The sequence below is a fragment of the Coptis chinensis genome, chromosome 6 (genome assembly GCF_015680905.1).
Source record: "Coptis chinensis isolate HL-2020 chromosome 6, ASM1568090v1, whole genome shotgun sequence".
Classification (NCBI taxonomy): domain Eukaryota; kingdom Viridiplantae; phylum Streptophyta; class Magnoliopsida; order Ranunculales; family Ranunculaceae; genus Coptis; species Coptis chinensis.
The window spans coordinates 15,169,205-15,192,416 of NC_141461.1; the positions used below are offsets into that span (position 1 = coordinate 15,169,205).

At 37.1% G+C, this 23,212-nt stretch overlaps 3 protein-coding genes across 5 annotated transcripts; 1 reads left to right on the forward strand and 2 right to left on the reverse strand.

Annotated features, from left to right (window-relative positions):
• The first annotated feature begins 1,008 nt into the window (after nt 1-1,008).
• On the forward strand, nt 1,009-5,274 carry LOC147491687 (PLC-like phosphodiesterases superfamily protein). Of its 2 annotated transcripts, none has more exons than XM_086565113.1 (8): nt 1,009-1,343; nt 1,462-1,584; nt 2,868-3,005; nt 3,088-3,186; nt 3,289-3,592; nt 3,722-3,945; nt 4,223-4,309; nt 4,797-5,274. In XM_086565113.1, exons 1-8 carry the CDS (start codon nt 1,260-1,262, stop codon nt 4,830-4,832), a joined length of 1,095 nt encoding a protein of 364 aa, XP_086421239.1. In that variant the 5' UTR covers nt 1,009-1,259; the 3' UTR covers nt 4,833-5,274. The 2 variants fall into 2 exon arrangements, with proteins under 2 accessions (XP_086421239.1, XP_086421240.1); XM_086565114.1 differs by having other exon boundaries at nt 1,281-1,343; nt 1,462-1,537.
• Nucleotides 5,275-6,342: 1,068 nt separating this feature from the next.
• LOC147491688 (uncharacterized) lies at nt 6,343-9,370 on the reverse strand. 2 transcript variants are annotated; one of them, XM_086565115.1, is made up of 4 exons: nt 9,232-9,370; nt 7,766-8,722; nt 7,600-7,683; nt 6,343-6,677 (listed from the first exon to the last, which is right to left on the reverse strand). In XM_086565115.1, the coding sequence occupies exons 2-4, from the start codon at nt 8,436-8,438 to the stop codon at nt 6,577-6,579; spliced, it is 858 nt and encodes a 285-aa protein (XP_086421241.1). In that variant the 5' UTR covers nt 8,439-8,722; nt 9,232-9,370; the 3' UTR covers nt 6,343-6,576. The 2 variants fall into 2 exon arrangements, with proteins under 2 accessions (XP_086421241.1, XP_086421242.1); XM_086565116.1 differs by lacking the exon at nt 9,232-9,370 and adding an exon at nt 8,877-9,213.
• A 981-nt stretch (nt 9,371-10,351) lies between these two features.
• On the reverse strand, nt 10,352-17,182 carry LOC147491689 (ubiquitin domain-containing protein DSK2b-like). The gene is made up of 8 exons (XM_086565111.1): nt 16,602-17,182; nt 14,009-14,773; nt 13,099-13,316; nt 12,900-13,013; nt 12,512-12,594; nt 11,707-11,735; nt 10,995-11,084; nt 10,352-10,836 (listed from the first exon to the last, which is right to left on the reverse strand). The coding sequence occupies exons 1-8, from the start codon at nt 16,846-16,848 to the stop codon at nt 10,688-10,690; spliced, it is 1,695 nt and encodes a 564-aa protein (XP_086421237.1). The 5' UTR covers nt 16,849-17,182; the 3' UTR covers nt 10,352-10,687.
• Between the last annotated feature and the right edge of the window lie 6,030 nt (nt 17,183-23,212).

Here is a 23,212-nt window from a genome sequence, read left to right on the forward strand (position 1 = left end):
AATCTTCAGCTTGGGTTATCTTTTCGCATATGGAAATGCCAAAGCCCAGATCCATCTGTTTGTATTACAAATTTGTAATATGATTTGTAGACCATGAACATATTTTAGCTTGAACCTCTAAAGGGTTGATCCAAATGCATCCTTAGTACTTACTAGATCACAACATATTACATTGACGCTACTGTTACTGGGTCCTTAGTGTTGGTGGGACTGAAAACGAGCTGCTGGCTGATCACTTTCTTGCAGTTGCATTTGTAAGTTGTAACTCAATCACAGAAACATGGCCGTGCATGGAGCCGTACGTCTCTCACTTTACTACAAACGTGTACAGCGATCACGGGATCAGCCGGGCCCATGACGAACCCATAGGCTTCAGGCCTCAGCCCACTTCGTTGTAGCCAGCTGCACAGAGTGCAATTAAGGTTTGTTAGTAAAGTTCATTAAGAAATTAAAGTATCCCATCAATACAAAAAACAAATTACCATTTTATATAAATTCAAAGAATATCTTCCAACAAATTCAGTAACAATTTCAATTGGAAAAGATCCACCTTTAAATTCCTAAGATTGCTACTTGAAAACGAATTTAATACCCTATCCATAGGATTTAGGAAACAAAAATTACCTCAATAATTTAGGAATTTTTTTGTTTTTGGCCCAAGCTTGAATGCAATTTCTTAATAATCCCCAGAGGGTGTGTCTAATATAGCTGTACCTATGTGCATGTTGCTTATCCATTGAATTCCTTGATCACTTAAAATTTGGCCAAATAAGTAACACCAAAATTGGGGGAGGGGTGTGAATTCACATAAAGTTTGACGGATTTTTTGGTCTCTTAGCTCATTCAAAGGTACCAGAAAGGAAGAAAAATGTGTCATAAAGTATTGTAAAGTTTGGACTTTGGAGCAATGTTTTTCAATTAAATTAAATTTTCAACCATTGTAAAATATTCATGAGCTTCGAAATCTTCCTCATGTAACACCTTTACTTTCTATTTAATTTATATCTTATGTATCATACCTGTGCTCTATTTCTGTCTTTGTTAGATGGCCAACTTCATAGTTTTTTTCATTTCAAAAGTATTCCATACATTGTTTGCTTTCCATAAAAGTTTCGGTTAAAAATTTATTGTCTTTGCTTTCTCAGCCAAATGTCCAATACAAAGGAATAAACCACATTAAGAAACTTTGTCATTTCTCCAATTGTACCACATATACGTTTCTTCTGCATCTATATCCTACCAACTTAGACTTCTCCACAATGGGTCTTTTCAAAAGCGTGCTTTTTATCATAGTGTTTGCTTCTTTCACTGTTGCTAATGCTTGTTCCAATGGGCAATGCAAGGTGAGCTGTTTTTGTTCTTCATGTTTATCCGACTGGTTCTTATTTTGGTTTCTGTTGATCATATTTGAGTTCGTTGATTTCATTTTCTTGGGTTTGTTGATTTTTATTTCTATTATAGCTCCTTGATGAATGCTCGTCAAATGAGGATTGTGAGGCTGGACTATATTGTTCCTCATGTCCACAAGGATTTTCAGGTACAAGATGTGTGAGAACAACCATTACAGACCAATTCAAGTTACTGGTAACTACTTTGTGGCAATATTTTTAATTAATTTTGTTCAGAGTAGTGACTTCCTCAACTCAGTATGCTTTGGTCTAGTGAGTAGTGACTTCCTCAACCGTTTTCAGTATTAAATTTTGGGCTATCTTAAAAAGGGGCATATGCTAAACATGTTTTTAAGTGCAGAAATGTATGTCTGCCAACGTGTATTCCCTGCAAGCATTTCTGAACTATGGCGTACGATAAGAAATTAAAGAACATGTATGGTATTTAGAAATGAATATACAGTATGTCACTATTGATGTGCAAATCCTACGAGATCGATTTTGTTGGAGTTATCCCTCAAATGAGGAGAAAAAGGAGTTCAGCTTGTTTGTAGAAGCCTGAGCGCGCACGCGCTCTTATTAATCTTGCTCAAGGTGCGCCCACGCCCATGCCTTGGATGACTTCCAGTGTTTTCAGGGTGCGCACTCGATATTGGCCTTGCCAAGAGTGCGCTCGCGCCCATGCCTAAATTTAGAAGAATTCTATTTTTGCAGAACCACGAGTTTGCAATACAAGTTGGGATTTTTGGCAAAACCTAATTAAGTCAGAAAACAAGAAAATACACAGCACATAGAGAGAAAACCCAATCTTGAAAGCAATCAAGATTGAGAGATAATCTTTACAGAGAGACAAGCCTGTAAAGAGAGAAGAGTGATCTAGTAAGGTGAGAGATTGAAAGAAGTGATTGTAATCTTTCTTCCTACTTTATAAAAGGATTAGCTCTTGTGGAAGTAGGCACTATTGGCCGAACCACAGTATATCTTTGTGTTGTGGTATGTTTTTACTGTTTTACATTATTATCTGTTATTAATAGTTGTTTAGCGAGTTGGGCATATTAGCTAGATTGTAGGAAATATTTAGATTGTTGATTAGAGTTGTTATTGATCCTAGTACAAATTATCTATGTAGTGCGGATCGATTGGTATCGGATTAAATCCAAACAGATTTTGCTACATTTGGCTAAATATAGACTGGCGGTCTATGTGAACTAAAAGTGTCTCCATCAACAACCGTTCTGCGGGCTTTACTTGTTTTCACTGACTACTTACAAGAGTCATTCTCCAAGCAAAAGAGAATAAGATCCTTTAAGTTTTGCACCCTGTGTCGAGATACAACTTTTCAAGGCTTATACGAAATCACCATACCTTAGACAAACATGCTGAATATATTGCAATATATGGGTGAAATTTTTGTTTGTGTAATTAAACAATCTTTGTTTAAAAACTTATTTGTGCTCTTCTCTTCGTCCACTCCGACAGAATAATTCATTGCCGTTCAATAAATATGCATTCCTGACGACACACAATGCTTTTGCAATTGACGGGTACCCTTCACATACGGGAGTTCCTCGAGTTACCTTCTCAAACCAAGAAGACAGTATCACTCAGCAGTTAAATGTACTGTGATCTACCATTAATTTTAACACAATTTTGGTACTAATTGCAATTTAGTTAAACTAAATATGTTGCTTCTAAACAGAATGGTGCTCGAGCATTGATGCTTGATACCTATGACTTTGAGGGAGATATATGGCTGTGCCATTCAAATGGTGGAAAATGCAATATTTTTACTGCATTTGTGAGTTCTTCATATCATTGATTCTATAATATATCAAAGTTCTCTTCATTTATAATCTTTATGGTTCACCTTAGTTTGGCTAATTCTTAATTCACTTTCTAGGGGCCAGCTTTGGACACCTTAAAAGAAATAGAAGCGTTTTTAGCATCAAATCCATCAGAAATAGTCACTTTGATTTTGGAAGACTATGTAGAAACACCAAATGGCTTGACAAATGTTTTCACCAGTGCTGGTTTGATGAAGTATTGGTTTCCTTTGTCAAAGATGCCACAAAATGGGAAGGATTGGCCTTTGGTGAGTGATATGGTTGCTAATAACCAAAGACTTATTGTTTTTACTTCTAAAAGGGCTAAGCAAGATACTGAAGGAATAGCTTATCAATGGAACTACATGGTTGAAAACCAGTGTAAGTAACTAATGTCCTTACTTACACATGCTGACATGCATGTGTGTGCGTGTAAATTTGCCATATCCATATCCTTGCATATTGAAGCTCGATCTAAGCTAAGGGCTCTTCTGTTTTATCAAATTTTAGATGGAAATGATGGAATGAAAGCGGGAAGTTGTCCTAATAGAGGTGAATCTAGCCCACTAGATGACAAGAGTAAATCTTTGGTCTTGGTGAACTACTTTTATTCAATTCCAATCAAGCAATTATCATGTGAAAGTAACTCTGGGGATCTCATCAACATGCTTCATACCTGCTACGGTTCAGCCGCTAACAGATGGGCAAACTTTGTTGCAGTTGATTACTACAAGGTATGTTTACACTTTAAACATCAAATTTAAAAAATGACAGCATGTAAGCATGGCTCTTGATTGGGATGTTCTTGTAAAGAAATTTGTAGCAAGTAAACTGCATCAAAGTATTACCAAAGTATCATAATGGTGTCTTCATTAGTAATTTAGTATCTTCTAGTTTTTTCCTGTTAGTTGGAATTACTTGAAAACTAAATTTTAGCAATATGCAAGCACGCATACTCACATACTCATAAGCACGCCTCTGTTTTGTAAAAAAAAACATTTCAAAATACAGAAAAGCGAAGGAGGAGGATCATTTCAAGCTACAGACATGCTGAATGGAAGGCTGCTATGCGGATGCGACGACGTCCATGCATGTGTGGTAAGATGTTCACAACATACCTAATGTTGGGGCACATAAGTGGAATATATAGACAGGAATAGGTTCATAAAGGCTGATCTTAAAATGTACAATTCATGATTAGGCTCAGATGTTCGAACTATGGTATATATCAATGAAGCGTAAGAAGCAACTGACTCATGACTCAGAGTTACATACTCATACTTAAAAGTTGGACTCACAATCATTCAATCAACTTGCGAGACAAGAAATGTCTTACAGTGAGTTGTATGCATGCAACTCACGAGTGATTTACGTCTCAGATAATTCAACAAAATCTTAAATATAACTGTAAACCATGTCCTGACATTGAATCCACCGGATGCCCTTTTGAATCCTTGTTCAATGTGTTGTGATTATCCTCAGTTGTGCTTCTGCGATCAATAACTTTGTTGTGTCAATTGTCATGTAAAACATATAAATAATTATCTTCATTCACATATATATTAAAAATATCATTATGGTGCAGCCAGGGTCTACATCTGGAGCATGCACCCCTCCATGAGACTCCAATGCTCAGTGAACTTGAAGCGCCCAGTGGCGGTAGGTAATATTCAGATTGTGATATCTGTTATCCTTACAGGGAAGGTGAATGGATGTGAAAAGATCTCTACTACTAAGTGTCCAAGTAGGAAAAGTTGGCATCTATATCAAATAGAAAGTTTTCCTTTTATATATCTCTCTCTCAAAAAAAAATTTCCGGTACTGTATCTCACCACTTGATGGGGTTAGTTAAGAGTCCCTTCAAGTGCAAATGTGCACGGAGAGGTCCTGTGTATCGTTGTCATTTTCTTAATTTCTTGTTTTATGAGGAGAAAACAAATCGCGTTACTGAGAAGGAACGTTTTAGTCCAGAGAAATCGTGTTCATATACAGCAAAATTGGGCACATGTGCATAACATTACAGGGCTTTTGGATATATCGAAATCAAGTACCATGTATAACAATTTTCTTGTTCACTTTCATCTTATGTCAATGTACTAAGAAACATGGTGGAACAGGGTCCAGTTAGATTGAAACTAGTAATATACTTACTATCCTGCAAAACCAAGTGATAGTAGTAACAAAAGCTGCGCCTGTCGGATTTCAATGCAACATTTCGTACCAAACTTGTAGATGTACTTGCAGATAACATACTTAACTAGAGGAGTTGGATTTGAACCTCTCCGCTGCTTTGTGCTAAAGTACTTTTTATAAGCCTGCATTCATGGCTGAGAAGCCCGACAACACCCTTGTTGTGCTCTTGGTAAGAATCAAGTGGTTTCATACAAAAATAATATTTCGAATGTTTCCTACATATAAAGGTAGACCAGTGAAACTCTGACATTCTACTAGTGGATCATCTTCAGTACCTGTGACAGAATGAAACTTCTTCTAAAAAGGTATCTGGGGTACATTTCTAAATATTTCTGAGCAGGGGTTGGAAGCTACTCTTGTACATTCGCTTTCCTCTAAGATGAAAATAAAACAACGAAAGAGGTCGGACGAAGAAGAAAGGAGAAAAGCTCAAGGAGGGTCACTTTACCTCTTCCCTTCCCTGTTACCCTGTCATGGCACTGTCAATGGTTTTAAAATGACAAGTCCAACAAATAGCAGAGATTAAAACTCAAAAGTTGGCGCCCTTTAACAAAAAGCACCAAACATCCTTATAAACCAGGTAATTGTGCTAAATATACCGGAGTCAACAGTATCGGAGGCGACTTGTGTTCCCAGCCACTTGATTAGATTCCATCAACCACTCCTTGGCAAAATACTTAATATTATGTCGGTAGAAACATAGATTATATGTGAATTATATTAGAGTAAAATGAGACGGTACTTCAGTTATTACTAGGAACGGTTAAAGGCTAGATGTTACTACCTAAGGTTTCACGCAGTGGTGTCCTGACAGGGAGAAGTGGTATAAAAGTTAGTAGTAAGATACTACGATGAACCCTATCATTCTAATTCAAGAAGTGTACAGAAAATAAAATTGGGATATTCTTCAACGAAGCACATAACAAATAAAAACAAGAAACACCAAACCAAGGATTACACTTTATTGGAACCTAGAAGATCAAAAGAGTTCAACCTTCTAAGTACGTTGCCTACTTGAGGAGTCAGAAATGATAACTAGACAATCACCTAACCACAAACTTCAATACATAATGAAACAGGCCACAATACTTGTTCTTTGGTAGAAAGAAGCAAAAGCCCAAATAAAATATCACCGAAGCAAGATAATGTGCAAATTGCATACTTAATTGCTCTCACTTCCCTGATGATGCTGGTGTAGCTGAAGGTGATGCATTATCCTTTGGCGTAGCTTTTCCCAAGACATTCAGAACTTTCATCCGCTCTAACTCTTTTTCTACAATGAAGAAAAAAAAAAACTAAATCTTTGATGCAGACAATGGCAACAAAAATCAGTAAATGCAGTTTGAACATGGCAAGGCAACATCTTCTTTTAAATGACCAGAAATTGTTACATGGATCTTCACAAGGTATCCCTAAAATTATGTATCTCATAGTCAAAACAGGGAAATGTTTAACCTTGGAGGAGAAAAAAAATTAACATTAAGAGTACGATAAAAGAGAAAAGGAAAATCATGTACTCATGAACTGTCAAACCATTAAGTGGTGCAAGCAGAACTCAAACTACTCATTCAAAAGGAAAAAGGAAGGAACACATTGTACATAATTCCCAGCAGACTCCAAATTTCTTTGTCGAATTCTGTTGTAAACATGAAGAGTGCATATCATTCAAAACTAGGCCAGGGTTATTATAGACTATATATATACTACTCATTTTAGACTCATAGCTAACAGATATTATTAATAACTACATGAATGATGAAGGAGACTTCCATAAATGAGATGGTGTTGAATCAGGGGACTCTATGTGTGTGAACCATCTGAAAGCCAATAAGATTGACTGCATTGCTTAATGGTATATGAGCATGCATTCTGTCTTGTATGTCATGCTACAAGCATATATAAAACAAGAGTTTCTCAAAAAGGTGCAAGACCAGGAATACGATAAAAAGAACTCAAATGTTATTAGTGCTAGCATTGGCCAGTCAGGTTTATCTAGAGCCCTTCTGTTAGAATGAAAGCTTGCAACTATTCTACATTCTAGTATCACATAATTTATAGGCACTTCCTTTGTTTTCTTTTCTTTTATGTTGTTTCTTTATTTTTGTGTTTGTTCTGTGTTTCTCCTTAGCAAATAAAAGAAAAATCTAAAGACTAAATGAAAAGGAATCCCAGAAGTGCAAAACTATGTCACTTACTTTCTTCCAACAAAAGATGGATTGCTCTTTTCTCCAATTCAACAGCATGTTTACTACGGCCAGCAGAGGTTAAAGCTCGAAGCACTTTGAATTGAAAAGGAAAAAATAGGTAAGTCAGGAACTTGAAATGGGTGAGATCTAGTCCACCAAATCGAAAGAAACTTACTCTGTGTGTATTCTTCATGACTTGAATTGTCGTAGCTCTTCAAAAATGCCTGCAAACGATGGAACCGCTCCATGAAATGTTGATCATCTTCCTTTTGAGAATCAAGAGGAATAACTGCAGGAGAACCGGCGGGATGATTTAGCTCTCTTACTGGCAAAGCATCAACAGGCTTTCCAAGAGAAACAGGAAGCGAAGGTCCTCCAGATGGGTAGGGGTTTAGAGAAGCTCCAGGAATGTGTGCGAATGCTGAGAAACCCTTTGGCCCCTGCACTGGGATTTGTTGCCTGGGTGTTTCTTGTATTCCATGGCTAAATTGTCTCGATTGTGGACAACCACCATTATTATCCAAGTTTCCAAAAGTGTTGATCTTCTCTCCTTCTTGTTCAGATTTTCTGCGCATGTAAACAAAATTCCCATTTGTGCCATTACTGCTTGGAGACTGGCGACATGGAGGGCCCATAGGGAACTCAGGTGTAGATCTTTTTGTGCCAGAGACCTTAAAGGAATCTAGTGTGGGCCCTCTGTTTGCTGTTTGGAGTGCCACCATTGTGTTAGCATTCTGCAGATCTCTTAGTGCTGTCTTCCTTGCTTCAGCTGGTTGGTGCTTCTCACGACTGACCAAGCGAGTTCCAGGATTAATCAAGCCATGCGCATTCTGGTTAGAATCAATCATTTTTGCAACTATCAAGTAGTCACTTTCTTGCAGTAAGTGAAAAAGTAGCCTGGAGATATAGAACCTAAACAAGAGCTGAAAGAAGTAGGACTGTGTTTCCTGCTAAGACTACTGCAACGAGTAGTATTTTGAATGCAAAGCAATTGGCTAGCATCTCAGATATATCCTCGATTCATACAATGAAATAGTCCTGCCTATAATCCACCATATAATATGCAATGAAGGTCGTTGTAGCCTCCCTATTGCTCCCTCCTTGCTCCGTGCGGGGAACCTTCAACAAGAAACTTAACAAACAAGATCACATTACTCAGAGTTTCAATAGGAAGTTATACTTTACGTTGGTGCCTTGAAAATCATAGGAAGAAGAACCAACTCAGTAACGTTATATGACATTTGGTATACAAAAAAATACTATAGCCAAGAAAGTATGTCATCTACCTCTTTCAACAATCAACAGCACATTATCACACCTCAGATGCTCAAGCAGAGGCACATGAACAATGGCACTTGGACTTAGATAAAAGGTGGGATATTTAATACAACTAAGAGAATAGGGATTCTCATAATGGATATCTAATGTATTATTTTCACCCTACAGATTTGTTTTAAGTAATAGCATGCCCTAGAACAAAAACATTATTACCCAATGAAAAAAATCCCATCATAGCTCATATAAAAAATTAACTTTTCAAACAGATAACACCCAAACCATAATTTCCACAATTTAAATTCCAATAAGAACCTCTATTCAAACAAATTAGAACTAATCAGATTTGGAAAGGGGAGAAATTACCTCACTACTTTGAGGAGGAGACTTGAGATTGAGAGGGTTAAAAGGGGAAAACTTCAAGATTCTATTAAACTCCAAAAGAATCCTTTTTTTTTTTTTTTTTTTTTTTTCTATTTATATTAAAAATAATTTTAAACAAATAATTTTTTCTCTCTCTTCTTATGGTGGCGGGAACTCGTGCTTTACTTTTTCTCGTCGGTTATTTTTTTTATAAATATAATACTGTTCTCGATATTTACTATTCTTTTCGTGCCCCAATTTCACTTTCTCGTAACCAGAAAATCGTTATAAGGTTGGCCAGTTGAAACAGAAGGGCACGTTGGATCATAGCTGCTATGTGGTTTTAACGTTTTATAAAGATACGTACTAGTATATTGTTAGGCAGTGGAGGCGTGAGTGGAAAGAGAAGGAGAGATTGAGAGGGCTTGGAGAGGGAGAGAGAGAGAGGAATGAGGATTGACATAAACCAACAAAATGACTTCCGACAATAATTATCGGTCAAATAGATATTCGGTTTTTTTTTCTTTGCTATTGCTTCTGTGTTTAGAGATGTGATGTACTCGTTTTTATTTATCCAAATTTTTCAACAAGAATTCCCAAGTGTACGATGAGATCCGTTACCTTCTAGAAAGAAGAAACACCTTGTACAAATCTTCAACGCAAGTTAACCCTGTACCTTCTAGTGCCTCCAGATTTAAGGACGTCGTGGGTTTGGAACTGAACCCATTCGATATTAATGATATCCATAAACAATGTGCTTGCTGATCGTGGCCTAGGTGGATTAACTCAGTTAATGAGCAAAAGACGATTCACCTCTAATCACAATTTTCTAACCTAAATAATCCATTCATCAAATTACTAAGTTTTCTTCACTTTTAAAAATGAAGAAGTGAACTTGAATGTACACTTCTGTTTTTTTTTTAATTCGCAAGCCTGTTTTAAACGAGATAAATAACTCTTTGGTGCACTGGCAGGGTTCGAACCCCAAACCTCTGGTATCATCACCCAGAGGTTTTACCAACTTTGCTAGTTGGCACCTGCAACTTGAATATGTACACATGTTGTGTGGGATGCCTTGCGACTATGGATGCCAAACATTCAACTCCTTCGAGAACCAAGAAAATTTGTAACAATGATTCATAATAACCATAAAATGTGCTTAAAACTTTGGAGAAGTTGAACACAGACATCTTTAACTGTATATATACAAATTCACAGGTCACGAGATCTTTCTCAATAAGCATAAGGAGAAAGAGAGGGCCGATGGTCCAACTCTGCATCTATATCAACTAAATTCACAGCTTTTGCCTTTTAAGAGTGTATACTTATTCAAGCCGGAAATGGAGTCTGAATGTGCTCACATGTGTTTTGCGATCTTAACATAACACGGATACGAACTGACTATTCTTACATGCCCACATGAGCAACACAGACTAAACATAGAAATAGAGAACATAATTCACTGACCAAGGTTTCCTAAAAGTCGCTCCACTGCAGCATGAACATTACCTGCAGTAGCACTCAGAGCACGGATATTCTCTTGGGTATCAAAGAAACCCATTTCCTGAAGCTGCGACAGTTGAGTGGCGTAAAGTTCTTCTGGTGGCACTACAAAACCAATAACGAAAAAATCAGTCAAAATAATTAAAAGACATCCAAGCACCCCCCCCCCCCCCAAAAAAATAAAGATGTCTCGATCAACAAGAAAAAAGTGAAAGGGAGGGGGTGGGGGCCTAATCATATAAAGAAAATGTCTGGATCTTAACCATTTGATGGGTTAGGAACGGCCATGCCACCAGCACCAAGTCCGCTGAACATGTTCATTAATAAGTCCAACCCCATGTTGTTTGCTGTTCCTGCACATGTTTGTTTGCTGTTACTGAAAATAGCATACTAATGGAACCCATCAAATGATTCCCGAATGTCACTTACTAAATAAATTATGCATATCAATCAAAAATAGTCCTTTTTTTGCTTTCTTTCCTTTTCCATTCTTTTTTCTTTTTTATTTGTGTGCCTAGTCAAGGTTTATTATTATATAAAGAAAGAGAAAAATGCACTCCATTAGGAATGAAGAAGAAAAGTAAAGATCTTCTAACAAACTGTAATGTATGTAGAAACAAATTGAGTAAATATTCTGGCTCTACAATTTCAGAAAGAAAATCAAACATAACTTCACATGAAACATATAAGCAGGGAGGAAGCAAAGAAGTCCAGAGTACTCTCTCAAAAAACTTATATTGTTAATGCTTTCTTTCGAACAGGGACAACCAGAAAAGTAGGTAAATGAGGAGGGGTGCTAAACAATTTATAGGATGCATGCCAAATGTATATCCAACCTAGACCTGATATATCTAGTCGTACTCTTCCAATAATCCACCATTAGCATTTTTCAGTGCACAGAAAGATAGCAATTCAAAAAATTAAAGAGCAGTATGCAAGTGGAAAGAAAGTCTTGTAGTAAAATTTCTCTTATACCTGTGCCGCCACCAGTCTGCCCTTGTTCCCTGCAAGAGAACATTGTACACCATAAGAAAAAGAAGAAGAAGAAAACTAATGATAAGGGAGATATCAAAGTCAAAAGACAGAGCTCCGATGCATTTTGGAAAAAAGTATATATATATATTTATTATGAATTAGTGTATGTATATGTGGGCGTACAATTGTACACAAGCACATTTGTATGCATATATTGATTATTATAAACACATTGAAATACATGGATCTGAACCATGATCTCTTGATCCAGTATTATAAAACAAATAACATTAATTATTTGAAAGGGTTCTGTTGTTGACCTTCCTGATTACATATCAAGCTTCTACTTTTTCTATTCTTAACTACATCTAAGAATCCAACACCAACCTATAATGCAGGCAACTTACTAAAATTTTCATGGTTACAGATGTGTATGCATGTGACTGTACATGTATTAGAGATCGCATGCAAAAGTTAGTGTCACCAATATCCCCTGCATATGTGTGTACTGTGTTTACTTTCATCTTTGGTCTCATTTAATAGATTCTAGCAACTGCTTCAAAAGTAGCAATTTCATCAATAACCGACTTATAGATTACATGCCCATGTATGCATTCGTTTTTTCTATCACCCTCTTTCTTAAATCCGCTTACCACACTTCATACTGAATAGTGCTTGTGCAAGTGTCTGATGTTGTGTGTGTGTATGTGTGTCTGTCAATTGGTTCTGGGATAAATATAGCTAGAAAGAGAGGTATAATTAACAGCAAAGTAAGAAATCAAAAGTAGCATATTCCCCGACTTACTGGTTTGGTTGCAGAGCTGATCGAAGCGATTGATTTTGCCTTTCAAGAGTTGATGCATAAGATTGCTGCATATTCAGTACTTGCTGCAGAAATGGCAAAAAGAGAGATTGTAAAGGCAAAAAGAGAGATTACTTTACACACATGATATAGCACTTGCCAACTTGGAAATTACTTTGATAATGAAAATGGTTCTTTTAATAGTTCAACCCGATGGAAATTATTTTTGACAAAGAACATATATCATGATTGACCTTTTCTTCTAATAAGTTAAGGACATGTGGACAACAGTGTTTCAACCTAAAAATTGTATCATGGATATATGGACACAAAGATAATCTTCCTTTTAATAAAGATTGAAGAAAATGTTAAGCAGATCCTTCTGAGTTACCTGCAGTGTTTCAGGGGAAGTCATCTGGCGAAGAAATTCTGGATTTTGCATCATTTCTCTTAATTGGGTATTGGAGTCAAGCAAGCTGCGAAGTTGTGGACTGAGACTTGCAATCTGAGATACAGGAAACATTAAAAACAAAACAGTTCCAATATCAATGACAATAATATAACCACTTACACTTATCAATTAACAGTACCTGGTTCATGTACTGAGGATTTGAAAGGAGACTTTGCATCATCTGTGACACAGCTGGATTTTGCATAAACTGATTCAGTTGAGCTGGATCCTGCATGCCGCCGCCACCAAACATCGATTCCAACCCTGGCAGACCAAGCCCACCTAAACCACCAATACCAGCAGACCTGGCATCTGTACCTGACCGAGCAGTGGTGTTCGCCTGTGCACCTCCTGTAGCTGGATCCATATATGACAATGCTTCTTGAGTTGTTATGAATAATAAACTAAATAAACTGCAAGATAACTACCAAGCAGGGGTTTTCCAGAGTTCAAGATTTAAGCAAATCGAGAATACGTGTCTTCAACTGATTACAATTTAAATATTTTTTCATAAACAGGAGAGAGGGAGGGAAAAAGAGATATTTCAAAATTAAGACCACCTTGATCCCTCAAAAAAATTTGAAGGGTGGAATTACATAGTTAGAAGAGGGTCCCGCCATCAAAAACGTAAAACTAATAGAATAATTAATTCTTTCCAGCCATTAAAACCAGCAGTTATAACATATCCGTTAATCTCCTTAAGAAACTCTAAATCCCAGCAATTTATTCTCTGTTAGTAATGATAAAATGGTCTATAGTGTTATACAAGCACGTCTTATTTTTTTCAAGAGGCTTTTACTGTTAACTATCATTTTCAATTTTAGGACAGTTAAATAACTCCAAAAGCGTCCCAGATTCTTTAAATGAATTAAGAGTATGTTCAGACTATCTCGCTATCTTAGCTGCCTTCTTCCTCCAGCCAAAAATTATTACAAACCATTTAGGGCAATACCTTCATAGTGATTCTTTTAGATTCTTATTTTCTATCAAACATAAGATTAGTGAAAATTCAAAAGATACAGTTTCTGATTTAATAAAATGAAACTTACCACTGCTCCATGGGTTTGGAAGTGGATTTGTATTTGGAACAGGTGAACCAGTAGTAGTTTCTGAACCAGTGTTCGAAGGGTTAGACCCATCCCTACCCGCAGAGCCACCTTGGTTCCCCAAAAGAGCAGCAAACGGATTTGCACCCATGTTATTCCCTGTATCTCCAGAGAGCGTTGTTGCATTCAGGAATGGCTCCTGAACAGTTTCATACATGCGTCTGAGCATGTTAAATCCTTCAGGTGAAGACTCAATGTTGCTCATTGCCCTGTCAGTGTTACGCATCATCTCCCGCATGAGTTCAGGGTTTCTGGCCGCTTCTAGTGTCTGCCGAAGTGTGCTGGGGTCATTAAGAATATGAGCAAGCTCAGGATTTCGATCAATGATCTCGCGCATCTGTGGATTGCTCATTATCATGTTACGCATTAGATCTGGGTTATTCATAAGATTCTGGATGGCAGGCATGTTCATTATATCCCTCATCATGTTAGGATTCTGAGTTAGTTGTTGCTGCACTTGCTCAAACTCAGGAACACCAGCTCCAAACAAGCCAGATCCTCCATTACCACCTAGGCCATTAATACCAATTCCGGGAAATAAAGATGCCCCAAGACCAGTTCCACCCAGTCCCCCACCTTCAGTGGCACTAACACCTCTTGTAACACCAGAAGTTGTGTTTGGACCTCCAAGATTAGTTGCACCAGTGGTTGTTGTAGATGTAGGTGGCAAGCCACGAACCATATGAACAGTATGATCAGCCTGCAAGCCTATCAAACAAAGCAGAACATAAGAATAAAGAAGTGGAAGACACATGCCATAAAGACGCATTTCCAGTTTTCAGAATTGTCAGTAGATGATATCACAATTTATGCATAACTATGTAACATGGACACACTATATTTCAAAAATAATCCGTGTGGGATCTGAATCCATGTGTCCGTGTCGGGACACATATCAGACACATTGTATGTGATATACCTCAATTTATATTTTGCGTGTCGACACTTCAGATCCGAGTCCGATACAGACACACCTATCCATGTCAATGTAACTTAGATGCATAATAAGTAAATTCCATATCTACATAGACGTAAGCCTGTAACAGGTGATACTACGCCGAAAAGCAAATGCATTACAATTAATCATTCACTTCTTGATTTCTTTAATCAGACACTTCTATACTTATCATAATAAAGACAATTATCGATTTAATATACGGGCACAATTGCTTTGCATGTATTTAAACTTATCCAAAACACAAGCATGTGTTCCAATCTAATTACACAATAGCTTTGACAAGACATTCCAATCAAACACAGTCTTCAAGCTCTTATACCCTAAAAGTTAAATTGACAATATCCGTGAGGCATGACCAAAATAAGCTTTAATTCTAAGATCACAACATTATCGGGAAAACGGACAGGTTCCCCACCAATACGTCCATTTAAAAGAACACGTCATTATCTTGCATTTGGATTCTTTAAGTGATAAATAACAAGAAAGTGAAGGTATGACAGGAGTCCGAAAGAGTCCCTTCAAAATCGCCACTGAATAAATATAATATACTTATGAACTGAGAATGCTCATAAATGTAAAGCATACATGGAAACCTTGCAATACACTTGGAATTTTGCTAGGCACTAGTTTTCGACAATTTCCACATTTGGACACACTAATATAGAGTGTAACTAATTGTATTTACTTCTCTATCCTAAATTTTCAAAGATATGACAGTAAAAGCGATAAAAATAAGTTACATAAGTGAGGGGGAAATGGGGCCCCATCTCACCAAGTGATCGGCCAGCTAAATTTGCATATGACAGATGTAATGTAAGACCATTTGACGTTAGAGAAATTGGTTTCCTTAACATTACCATTACCTATCAAGACTGGACACCTTTATCCCCAACGTACACGTTTAACTCCGGCGTGACAAATTAGGTAATTTTCAGTAACGGAAACAAATTAGGTAAATTATGAAGAAAATCATAAATACTGCAACTCCACACCACAATCGCGCATACATTTTACTGTTGACATCAAGATTCCGTCTTTTGGCCTCCATGTGCCAACATTTCAACATAGTGCACGTGATTCACCAAATGAACTACTCTAAATATCTAAAACCACCTTATATGCAAAATTTCTGACATTCTCTCTCCTAGGCTACCAAATCACCCCTCTAAATGCCGAACACATTTTTAGATGTAAAGTTCCGACATTCTCACTGCTCGTTCACCAAATCATCAGCTCTAAATATCTAAAAAAAAACATCTTAGATTTATAAGTTCCGACATTCTATCTACTCGCTTCATAAAAGCTTCAATATTCCACCCAATTACAACTCAAACTCTCCGAATTCATCACCAAAAACAAGGATACTACACAAAAAATTAACAAATTTCCAGCCATTGTCTCTCCATATATCCATGCAATGATAAAATAACAACAGATCACAAACAGCATTCCAGCTAACATGCATGAATTCAACATAACTACTGTTCTTCTACAATCCAATCAAGTTAAAACTAATAAAAATTAAGCAATAAACATATATAAAATCAAAAAAGATAAATGAAAAAAAAAAAAACATACTGTAGCTTTCCAAAGTCTGGTCATCTTTCAAGATCCGACCTTTATAAATCAATCGTTGTTGTTCAGAAGGAACATCACAATTCTGGGCAAGAAGAGCTTTAAATTCCAAAACAGTTGATTTCAAATCAGTTTTCACAGAAAATTTCGAACCACTAGAACATCTTATATTAATATTCACTTCTTCACCAACACTAGTAACAACAACATCACTACTAGTATCAACAGAATCACCATCTTTAGCAGCCATGTCAAATAATAATATAATAATTTTTTTTTTTTTTTTAAAAAAAACTCAACACAGATCTGAAATTTTTCACAATATGAAAGTGATTATATATACTAAACCCTAAACCTAATTATTCCACCGAGAGATGTTAACACGTACTGGAACGATTTCGACGTTTGGTGAAAAAAAGAGGACGGGTCTTTTTTTTTTTTTTTTTTGATGAAAAAATTGAGATGAGAACAAGAGGAGAGTTTTTAGGAGTAAATATTGTTTTTTATTGTGATTCTGTGGTCTTGGATGTTGGTTAGTGTTGTGTAGGTGAGAGTTTGTGGTACGTTGAGATGCTTCGAGATTTAAGTTATGGAATTTTGAGGAGCCGACCAATTTAAAGGGGTGGGGGGAATGATAGGTGAAGTGTTGTGTTGGAGATAAAAGTGGTGGTGAGATTCGTTTAAGTATTTTAGTGCGAGGGTTGAAAGGTAGAATACGACCACTAATAGAGATTAGGAAAGAGGTAATTTTCTTCTAAAGATAATGGTAAAAAACGAACTTCTTTTGAAATTGCATATATGGACTGCTCCTAAAACATATATGCGTAACTTTGGAGATCAAAAAGAATATACTTATTTTGCCTTTTACTTGTCGCATATGCAACCCAAATATTCCTAATGCTTAATATCCCAAACGTTTTTCCTCATTGTGCTCGTCGTGCTCAATCTACATCTAACATTCAAATTCTACTACATGGTTAAGGAAATTGTTTTACAAGATGAATTTGTATCCAGCTTAAGCTAACAAGACTGACCTTAGCCAGACATGGTTGCATTGCCCATAAGGCCATAACCAAGTCAAGAATGCCTGAGGCGGCTGAGGGCATGCAATGCACTTGAGTGAATGAGTCTTGTAGTAGGCAAATATCGTACTCATAAACATGTTCGTTTTGATTTTTTAAAAACTCGATATATTGGCATAAAGGCCAATATCTCGGTAAATTTCGTAGGTGTTCAAATTATGATGCAGGTACAAAGCGGGAAACAAGAAAGAAAGGCAAGTGACACGTGTCAAAGATTGATTGGATCCATGCCAAATGAGGCACTATATAAAGACTAGAAGGGCATCAGAAAGGAATGAGTTTTTTCATTCAATCCAAATTCTAAAAAACTGTAAAAACAGGAGAGAGAAACATAGAGAAAGAGAGATTGTAAACATTTATTGTTAATCAATAAAACTTTGATTCAATTTCTTCATTCACTCTTCCCATTCATTCTGATTCATTAGTAAGGTTGCGTGATCTTAGAATACTTAAGAAAAGTGTTCTTAGACATCACATTGGCGCCGTCTATGCATCAAAGACAAGAAGAACTTAGCTTTTCTTTTTCTTTGATCAAGAATTCGAAGTGTTTCTTTGAATTTGAGTGAAAGAAGTGTGAAAAAGGAGTGAGAAGTGGATTATAATGGTTCCCAGGAAGAAAGCGGATAGCAAGCAAATAGATAACGATAATCAATCACATACAAGGAATACAAGAACTTCTGTAAGTCGGAGGATACAAGAAGAAAATATTGAGGGTGAAGTTTCACTTCAAGAAGTATTGAAAAGATTGAAAGAGGTGGAAAGACTGAATGTTGTTTTACTTAAAGAGAACCAAGAGATAAAGAAGGGAGGTCTAAGTAATGCAGTACGAGATCTTCATAAGGAAGACGAAGAGGAATGCAGTTTGAAATCGGGTAGTCATTATACTGGAAAGGAATCAACAAAAAAGGAAAGAGTTGCCGAAATATCTCCAATATCGAAAATTCCGATACCACAGCCTATCACAAAGGAGATGATACAAGAAATTATGATAAAGCAACTGGGAAATCAAGGGCTCGAGAAGACTTCAGCATCAATAAGAAAGTTAGCGGATGATGTGAGTAGAAATCCGATACATCTACATCAAAGTATGGAGTTGATGCCTGTTCCGCCGAAGTTTAAGTTACCCAAGTTCATACAATATGATGGATCGTCGGATCCGATGGACCATCTTTTCGCATATCGGCATCAGTTTTCAATATATAAGGGAACTGCATTTTTGGATTCGTTGTTATGCAAATATTTTTCTTCAAGTTTAAAGGGAAAGGCGTTGAAGTGGTTTTGTTCTTTACAAGAGGGTTCAATATCAAGTTATAGGGAGATTGAAGAAAATTTTCTGACCAACTATGGCCATCAGCGAGTAAAACCGAAGCAGGTATCGGCGTTGTTCCAATTAAAGCAGGGAAAGAAGGAATCTCTAAAAGGATTCTTGTCACGATTCAAGGCAGAGGCGCAGCTAGTAGAACATTTGGATGAATCTGAAATGACGGCAGTAATGGCCTTTCAGACAGGGCTCATTCCTGCGTCCGTTATGCACAAGTATATGCTTCGAAAGGAGATTAAAACTCTTAGAGAGTTATATGATAAAGCCGAGAAAGACGTGCAAGTTGAAGAAGGTATTTTATCAGCTTTAATTCAACCTGTGTTGCAAGTATCTGAGGCAAGCAATTCAGCGAAAGAAGAGACCCATCATAAATCCGAAAAGCGAAAGGCAAATGATTCTTACTCAAAAGCTGACGGTCAATCTTCACAAAAGAAGAAGTTCGAAAGGTCATTAAAAGAAGAGTTGGACCCGTCCAATTATATCGCTATTAATACTACATTAGAAGACATTTTGAGAAGGGTAGGGAAAGAGTCATACTTCCAACATCCGACTCATAAACCTCGGGAGATAGAAGATAAACCTTTCTGTAATTTTCATAAGGTGAAAAATCATGAGACAAACAAATGTCTTCAATTGCTCAGGGAGGTGGATCGATTAATGAGAGAGGGAAAGCTCAGGGAGTTTAGAGCTGATGCCAGACCAGAGGTGGCAGCGGTGATGAATGATAAGCCTTTAGGGGTGATTAACATGATATATAAGGGAGTTATTCCACAGAAGAAGATCATAAGGGACAAAATTCGAAAGATATCAACGGTTAAAGAGGTGCTGGAAGTCAATGTGGAACCAATCCCAGTAGACCCTGCTCTCATATCGGCAAGTATACCTGGAGCTATTATGTTTGTACCCGACGATCTATCAAAGGTAATGTTACCTCATGACAATGCTTTGCTAATCACTTTAAGGATATCAGGGTATGATGTCCAAAAGATATTGGTCGATTGTGGTAGTTCAGTAAATATTTTATTTTGGAAAGCATATACCGGTATCGGATTCGATGAATCCCATTTAAAAGAACCACAGTTTAATTTGTATGGTTTTAATGGAACCTCAACAAGACCAGCCGGCTTAAATCAAATTACCCGATAAAAGGCAGGGGCCACGAACCATTATGACTAAATTTATAGTCATAAAGCATCATTCAGATCACAATGCCATTTTGGGAAAGAAATGGATACATGCTATGAGAGCAGTTCCGAGCACTTTTTATCAAGTTATCAGATTTTCGATAACATATGGGCCACATGAGATAAGAGGAGACCAGTCGGAATCCAAGAAATGCAATTTTGTTACTGTGAAGGGTATGATGAAAGAAAAAAAGTAAACCGGGGCGTCTCGGAAGTCGCCAGATAGCAATTAATGGAAAATTCAGTTCCAAAGTCCGATAGTAAAAGTCGTCAGGAGGAGGTTCAGTTTACATCAGAAGCGAAAATAGATTATGAGATAATCCTAAGTAAGACAATGGAAGAAGTGCAGAAGATCAATATTGGACAAAATAATGAAAGTTGTTTCACTTTCATTGGAACAGAGTTGAGTTCACAAATCAAGAGTGATTTAATTGAGTTTCTAAAGGAGAATAAAGATGTATTTGCTTGGTCGATGGCTGATCTTCCTGGTATTAACCCTCAGATATGTTCCCATAAATTGAATATGCGAGAAGAAGCAATCCCAGTTCATCAGCGTCATAGAAGGGTTAGGCCAATGTACGCGCAAGCAGTACAAAATGAAATTCAGAAAATGCTGGAATGTGGAATCATTAAAGAGATCGATAATTCAGAATGGGTTGCAAACATTGTGGTTGTTCCGAAAAAGAATGGTAAGGTTCGTATATGTGTGGATTTTACAGATGTTAATAAGCAATGCCCGAAGGATTACTATCTGATGCCTAGAATTGATGAACTGGTGGATAGGACAGCTGGATTCGAATTGTTGAGTTTTTGCGATGGTCATTCCGGGTATTTTCAGATTGTTATGTCGATATTAGATCAATTGAAAATAACATTCGTGGCTGAAGGGGGTCTTTATTGTTTCATTAGAATGTCATTCGGATTGAAGAATGTTGGGGCGACATATCAGCGGTTGGTCGAAAAGATGTTCAAACATCTGATTAAACATATTGTGGAAGTATATATAGATGATATGGTCATCAAATCAAAGAAGGCGTGTAATCATGTTCAAGATTTGAATATGGTGTTCCAGATATTCCGACAGTTTAATATGAAGCTTAACCCTGAGAAATGTACTTTCGGGGTAAGTTCAGGAAAATTCCTTGGATATATTGTCACAAAACGAGGAATTGATGTTAACCCAGATCATATTCGAGCTATCCAGCAGATGCCTTCACCCAGCACAAGGAAGCAGATTCAAAAGCTTATAGGCAGAATTGCAGCGTTGAATAGGTTTATATCTCGAACTTCTGATAGATGTAAACCTCTATTCAAACTGTTGAAGAAGAATATAAAATTTGTATGGGATGACAAATGCGAACTCGCATTCACTGAGTTAAAAAATTATCTGCAAGAAGTACCAACTTTGATAAAACCAGAAGAAGGCGATATGATGTTCTTATACCTTGCAATCTCGGATTTTGCTATAAGCTCAGTACTAGTCAAAGTGGAAGACGGAGTTGAGAGGCATGTGTATTTTCAATCTAAAACAATGCTTGAAGCTGAAACTCGATACTCAATGTTAGAAAAGTATGCATTAGCTCTCTTATATTCTACTCAAAGGTTAAAGCCTTATTTTCAGTCCCATTCAATAGTAGTAATGACAAATCTTCCTTTGAAGCAAACTTTAGCTAAGACAACAAAGTCGGGGATGATGGCGAAGTGGTCGGTTCTTATTGATGAGTTTGGGATTGAATATAAAAATAGAATATCGGAGAAAAGCCAAGTTTTGGCTGACTCCTTAGCATATTTTCCTACTGAAGATGAAGAATGGAAAGCTGAAGAAGAGAATCTATTATTGATACAAGAGAGTGATAATGCAATGGATGAGGATGATCCTTGGGTAGGAACAAAGGGATGGAGACTTTTTGTAGATGGGTCATCAGGGCAAAAGGGATGTGGGATCGGCGCTGTGCTGGTAACTCCAGAAAACCAAAGAATCGAAACAGCAGTTGCATTAGGTTTTCACGCTTCTAATAATGAAGCTGAGTACGAGGCTCTAATAACAGGTTTGGAGATGGCTAAATCGTTGAATGTCAAAGACTTATCGATTTTCAATGATTCGCAGTTGGTGGTAAGCCAGATTAATGGAGGATATGCAGCAAAATGTGATAACATGATAGATTATCTAAATTTGGTGAGGATGAAGTTCAAGGATTTCAAGAATATTATTTTTCAGCATCTCGATAGGGGTGAGAACCGACATGCTGATGCATTGGCATATGTGGTCGCGATGCTCGAAAATGAGGAGGGGCGATTGTTGCATATAGGGGTTCAGTAAATTCCGAGTATTAATATAAGACACAGAGAGATAATGGAAATAGATACACTGGTGGCGTCATGGATGAGAAATTATGTGCTATTTCTATCACAGGGAATGTTGCCAGCAGATAAGAATGAGGCTAGAAGGATAAAAGGAGGAGCTGAAAGATATGTACTAATAGATGATCAGTTATATCGGAAAAATCCAGGGGGACCACATTTAAAATGTGTATCGCCATAAGATTCTCAAAAAATTATGGCAGAAATGCATGAAAGAGAATGTGGCAATCATTCGGCAGGAAGATCGTTGGCTTCTAAGATTGCAAGGCAGGGGTATTTTTTGCCACAAATGAGGCGAGATTGTTTGCGATATGTGAAAAAGTGTAGTCAATGTCAGAAACATGGACATGCCATTCATGTGCCAGCAGAGTAGTTACATTGTGTTTAGAACCCATGGCCATTCGCGTTATGGGGGATGGACATTGTAGGGCCTCTCATACCTGGAAGAGGAAAGAGGAGATTCATCTTAGCAGTAACTGACTATTTTACTAAGTGGGTAGAAGCGATAGCTTTGCAGCATGTTAAGGAGCAGGATATTATTGGGTTTTTGTTTGAAAGGGTGATTTGCCGATATGGGTTGCCGCATGCTATTATATCAGATAATGGACCTCAATTCATTGGGGGGAAAGTGAAATATTTTTTGGAATCATATCAGATCAAGCACTT

Excerpts from the sequence above, each read along its gene's own strand:
- LOC147491689 (XM_086565111.1), bottom strand. The coding sequence starts at position 16,848 with ATGGCTGCTAAAGATGGTGATTCTGTTGATACTAGTAGTGATGTTGTT. Across the intron at positions 14,774-16,601 it reads CCAGACTTTGGAAAGCTACA|GCTTGCAGGCTGATCATACT; the intron begins GTATGTTTTTTT and ends TTTGTTTGATAG. Across the intron at positions 12,595-12,899 it reads CTTCCCCTGAAACACTGCAG|CAAGTACTGAATATGCAGCA; the intron begins GTAACTCAGAAG and ends CCATTTCTGCAG.
- LOC147491688 (XM_086565115.1), bottom strand. The coding sequence starts at position 8,438 with ATGATTGATTCTAACCAGAATGCGCATGGCTTGATTAATCCTGGAACT. Across the intron at positions 7,684-7,765 it reads TCATGAAGAATACACACAGA|TGCTTCGAGCTTTAACCTCT; the intron begins GTAAGTTTCTTT and ends TTCAATTCAAAG. Across the intron at positions 6,678-7,599 it reads CCATCTTTTGTTGGAAGAAA|AAAAAGAGTTAGAGCGGATG; the intron begins GTAAGTGACATA and ends TCTTCATTGTAG.
- LOC147491687 (XM_086565113.1), top strand. The coding sequence starts at position 1,260 with ATGGGTCTTTTCAAAAGCGTGCTTTTTATCATAGTGTTTGCTTCTTTC. Across the intron at positions 3,006-3,087 it reads GTATCACTCAGCAGTTAAAT|AATGGTGCTCGAGCATTGAT; the intron begins GTACTGTGATCT and ends GCTTCTAAACAG. Across the intron at positions 3,946-4,222 it reads TTGCAGTTGATTACTACAAG|AAAAGCGAAGGAGGAGGATC; the intron begins GTATGTTTACAC and ends TTCAAAATACAG.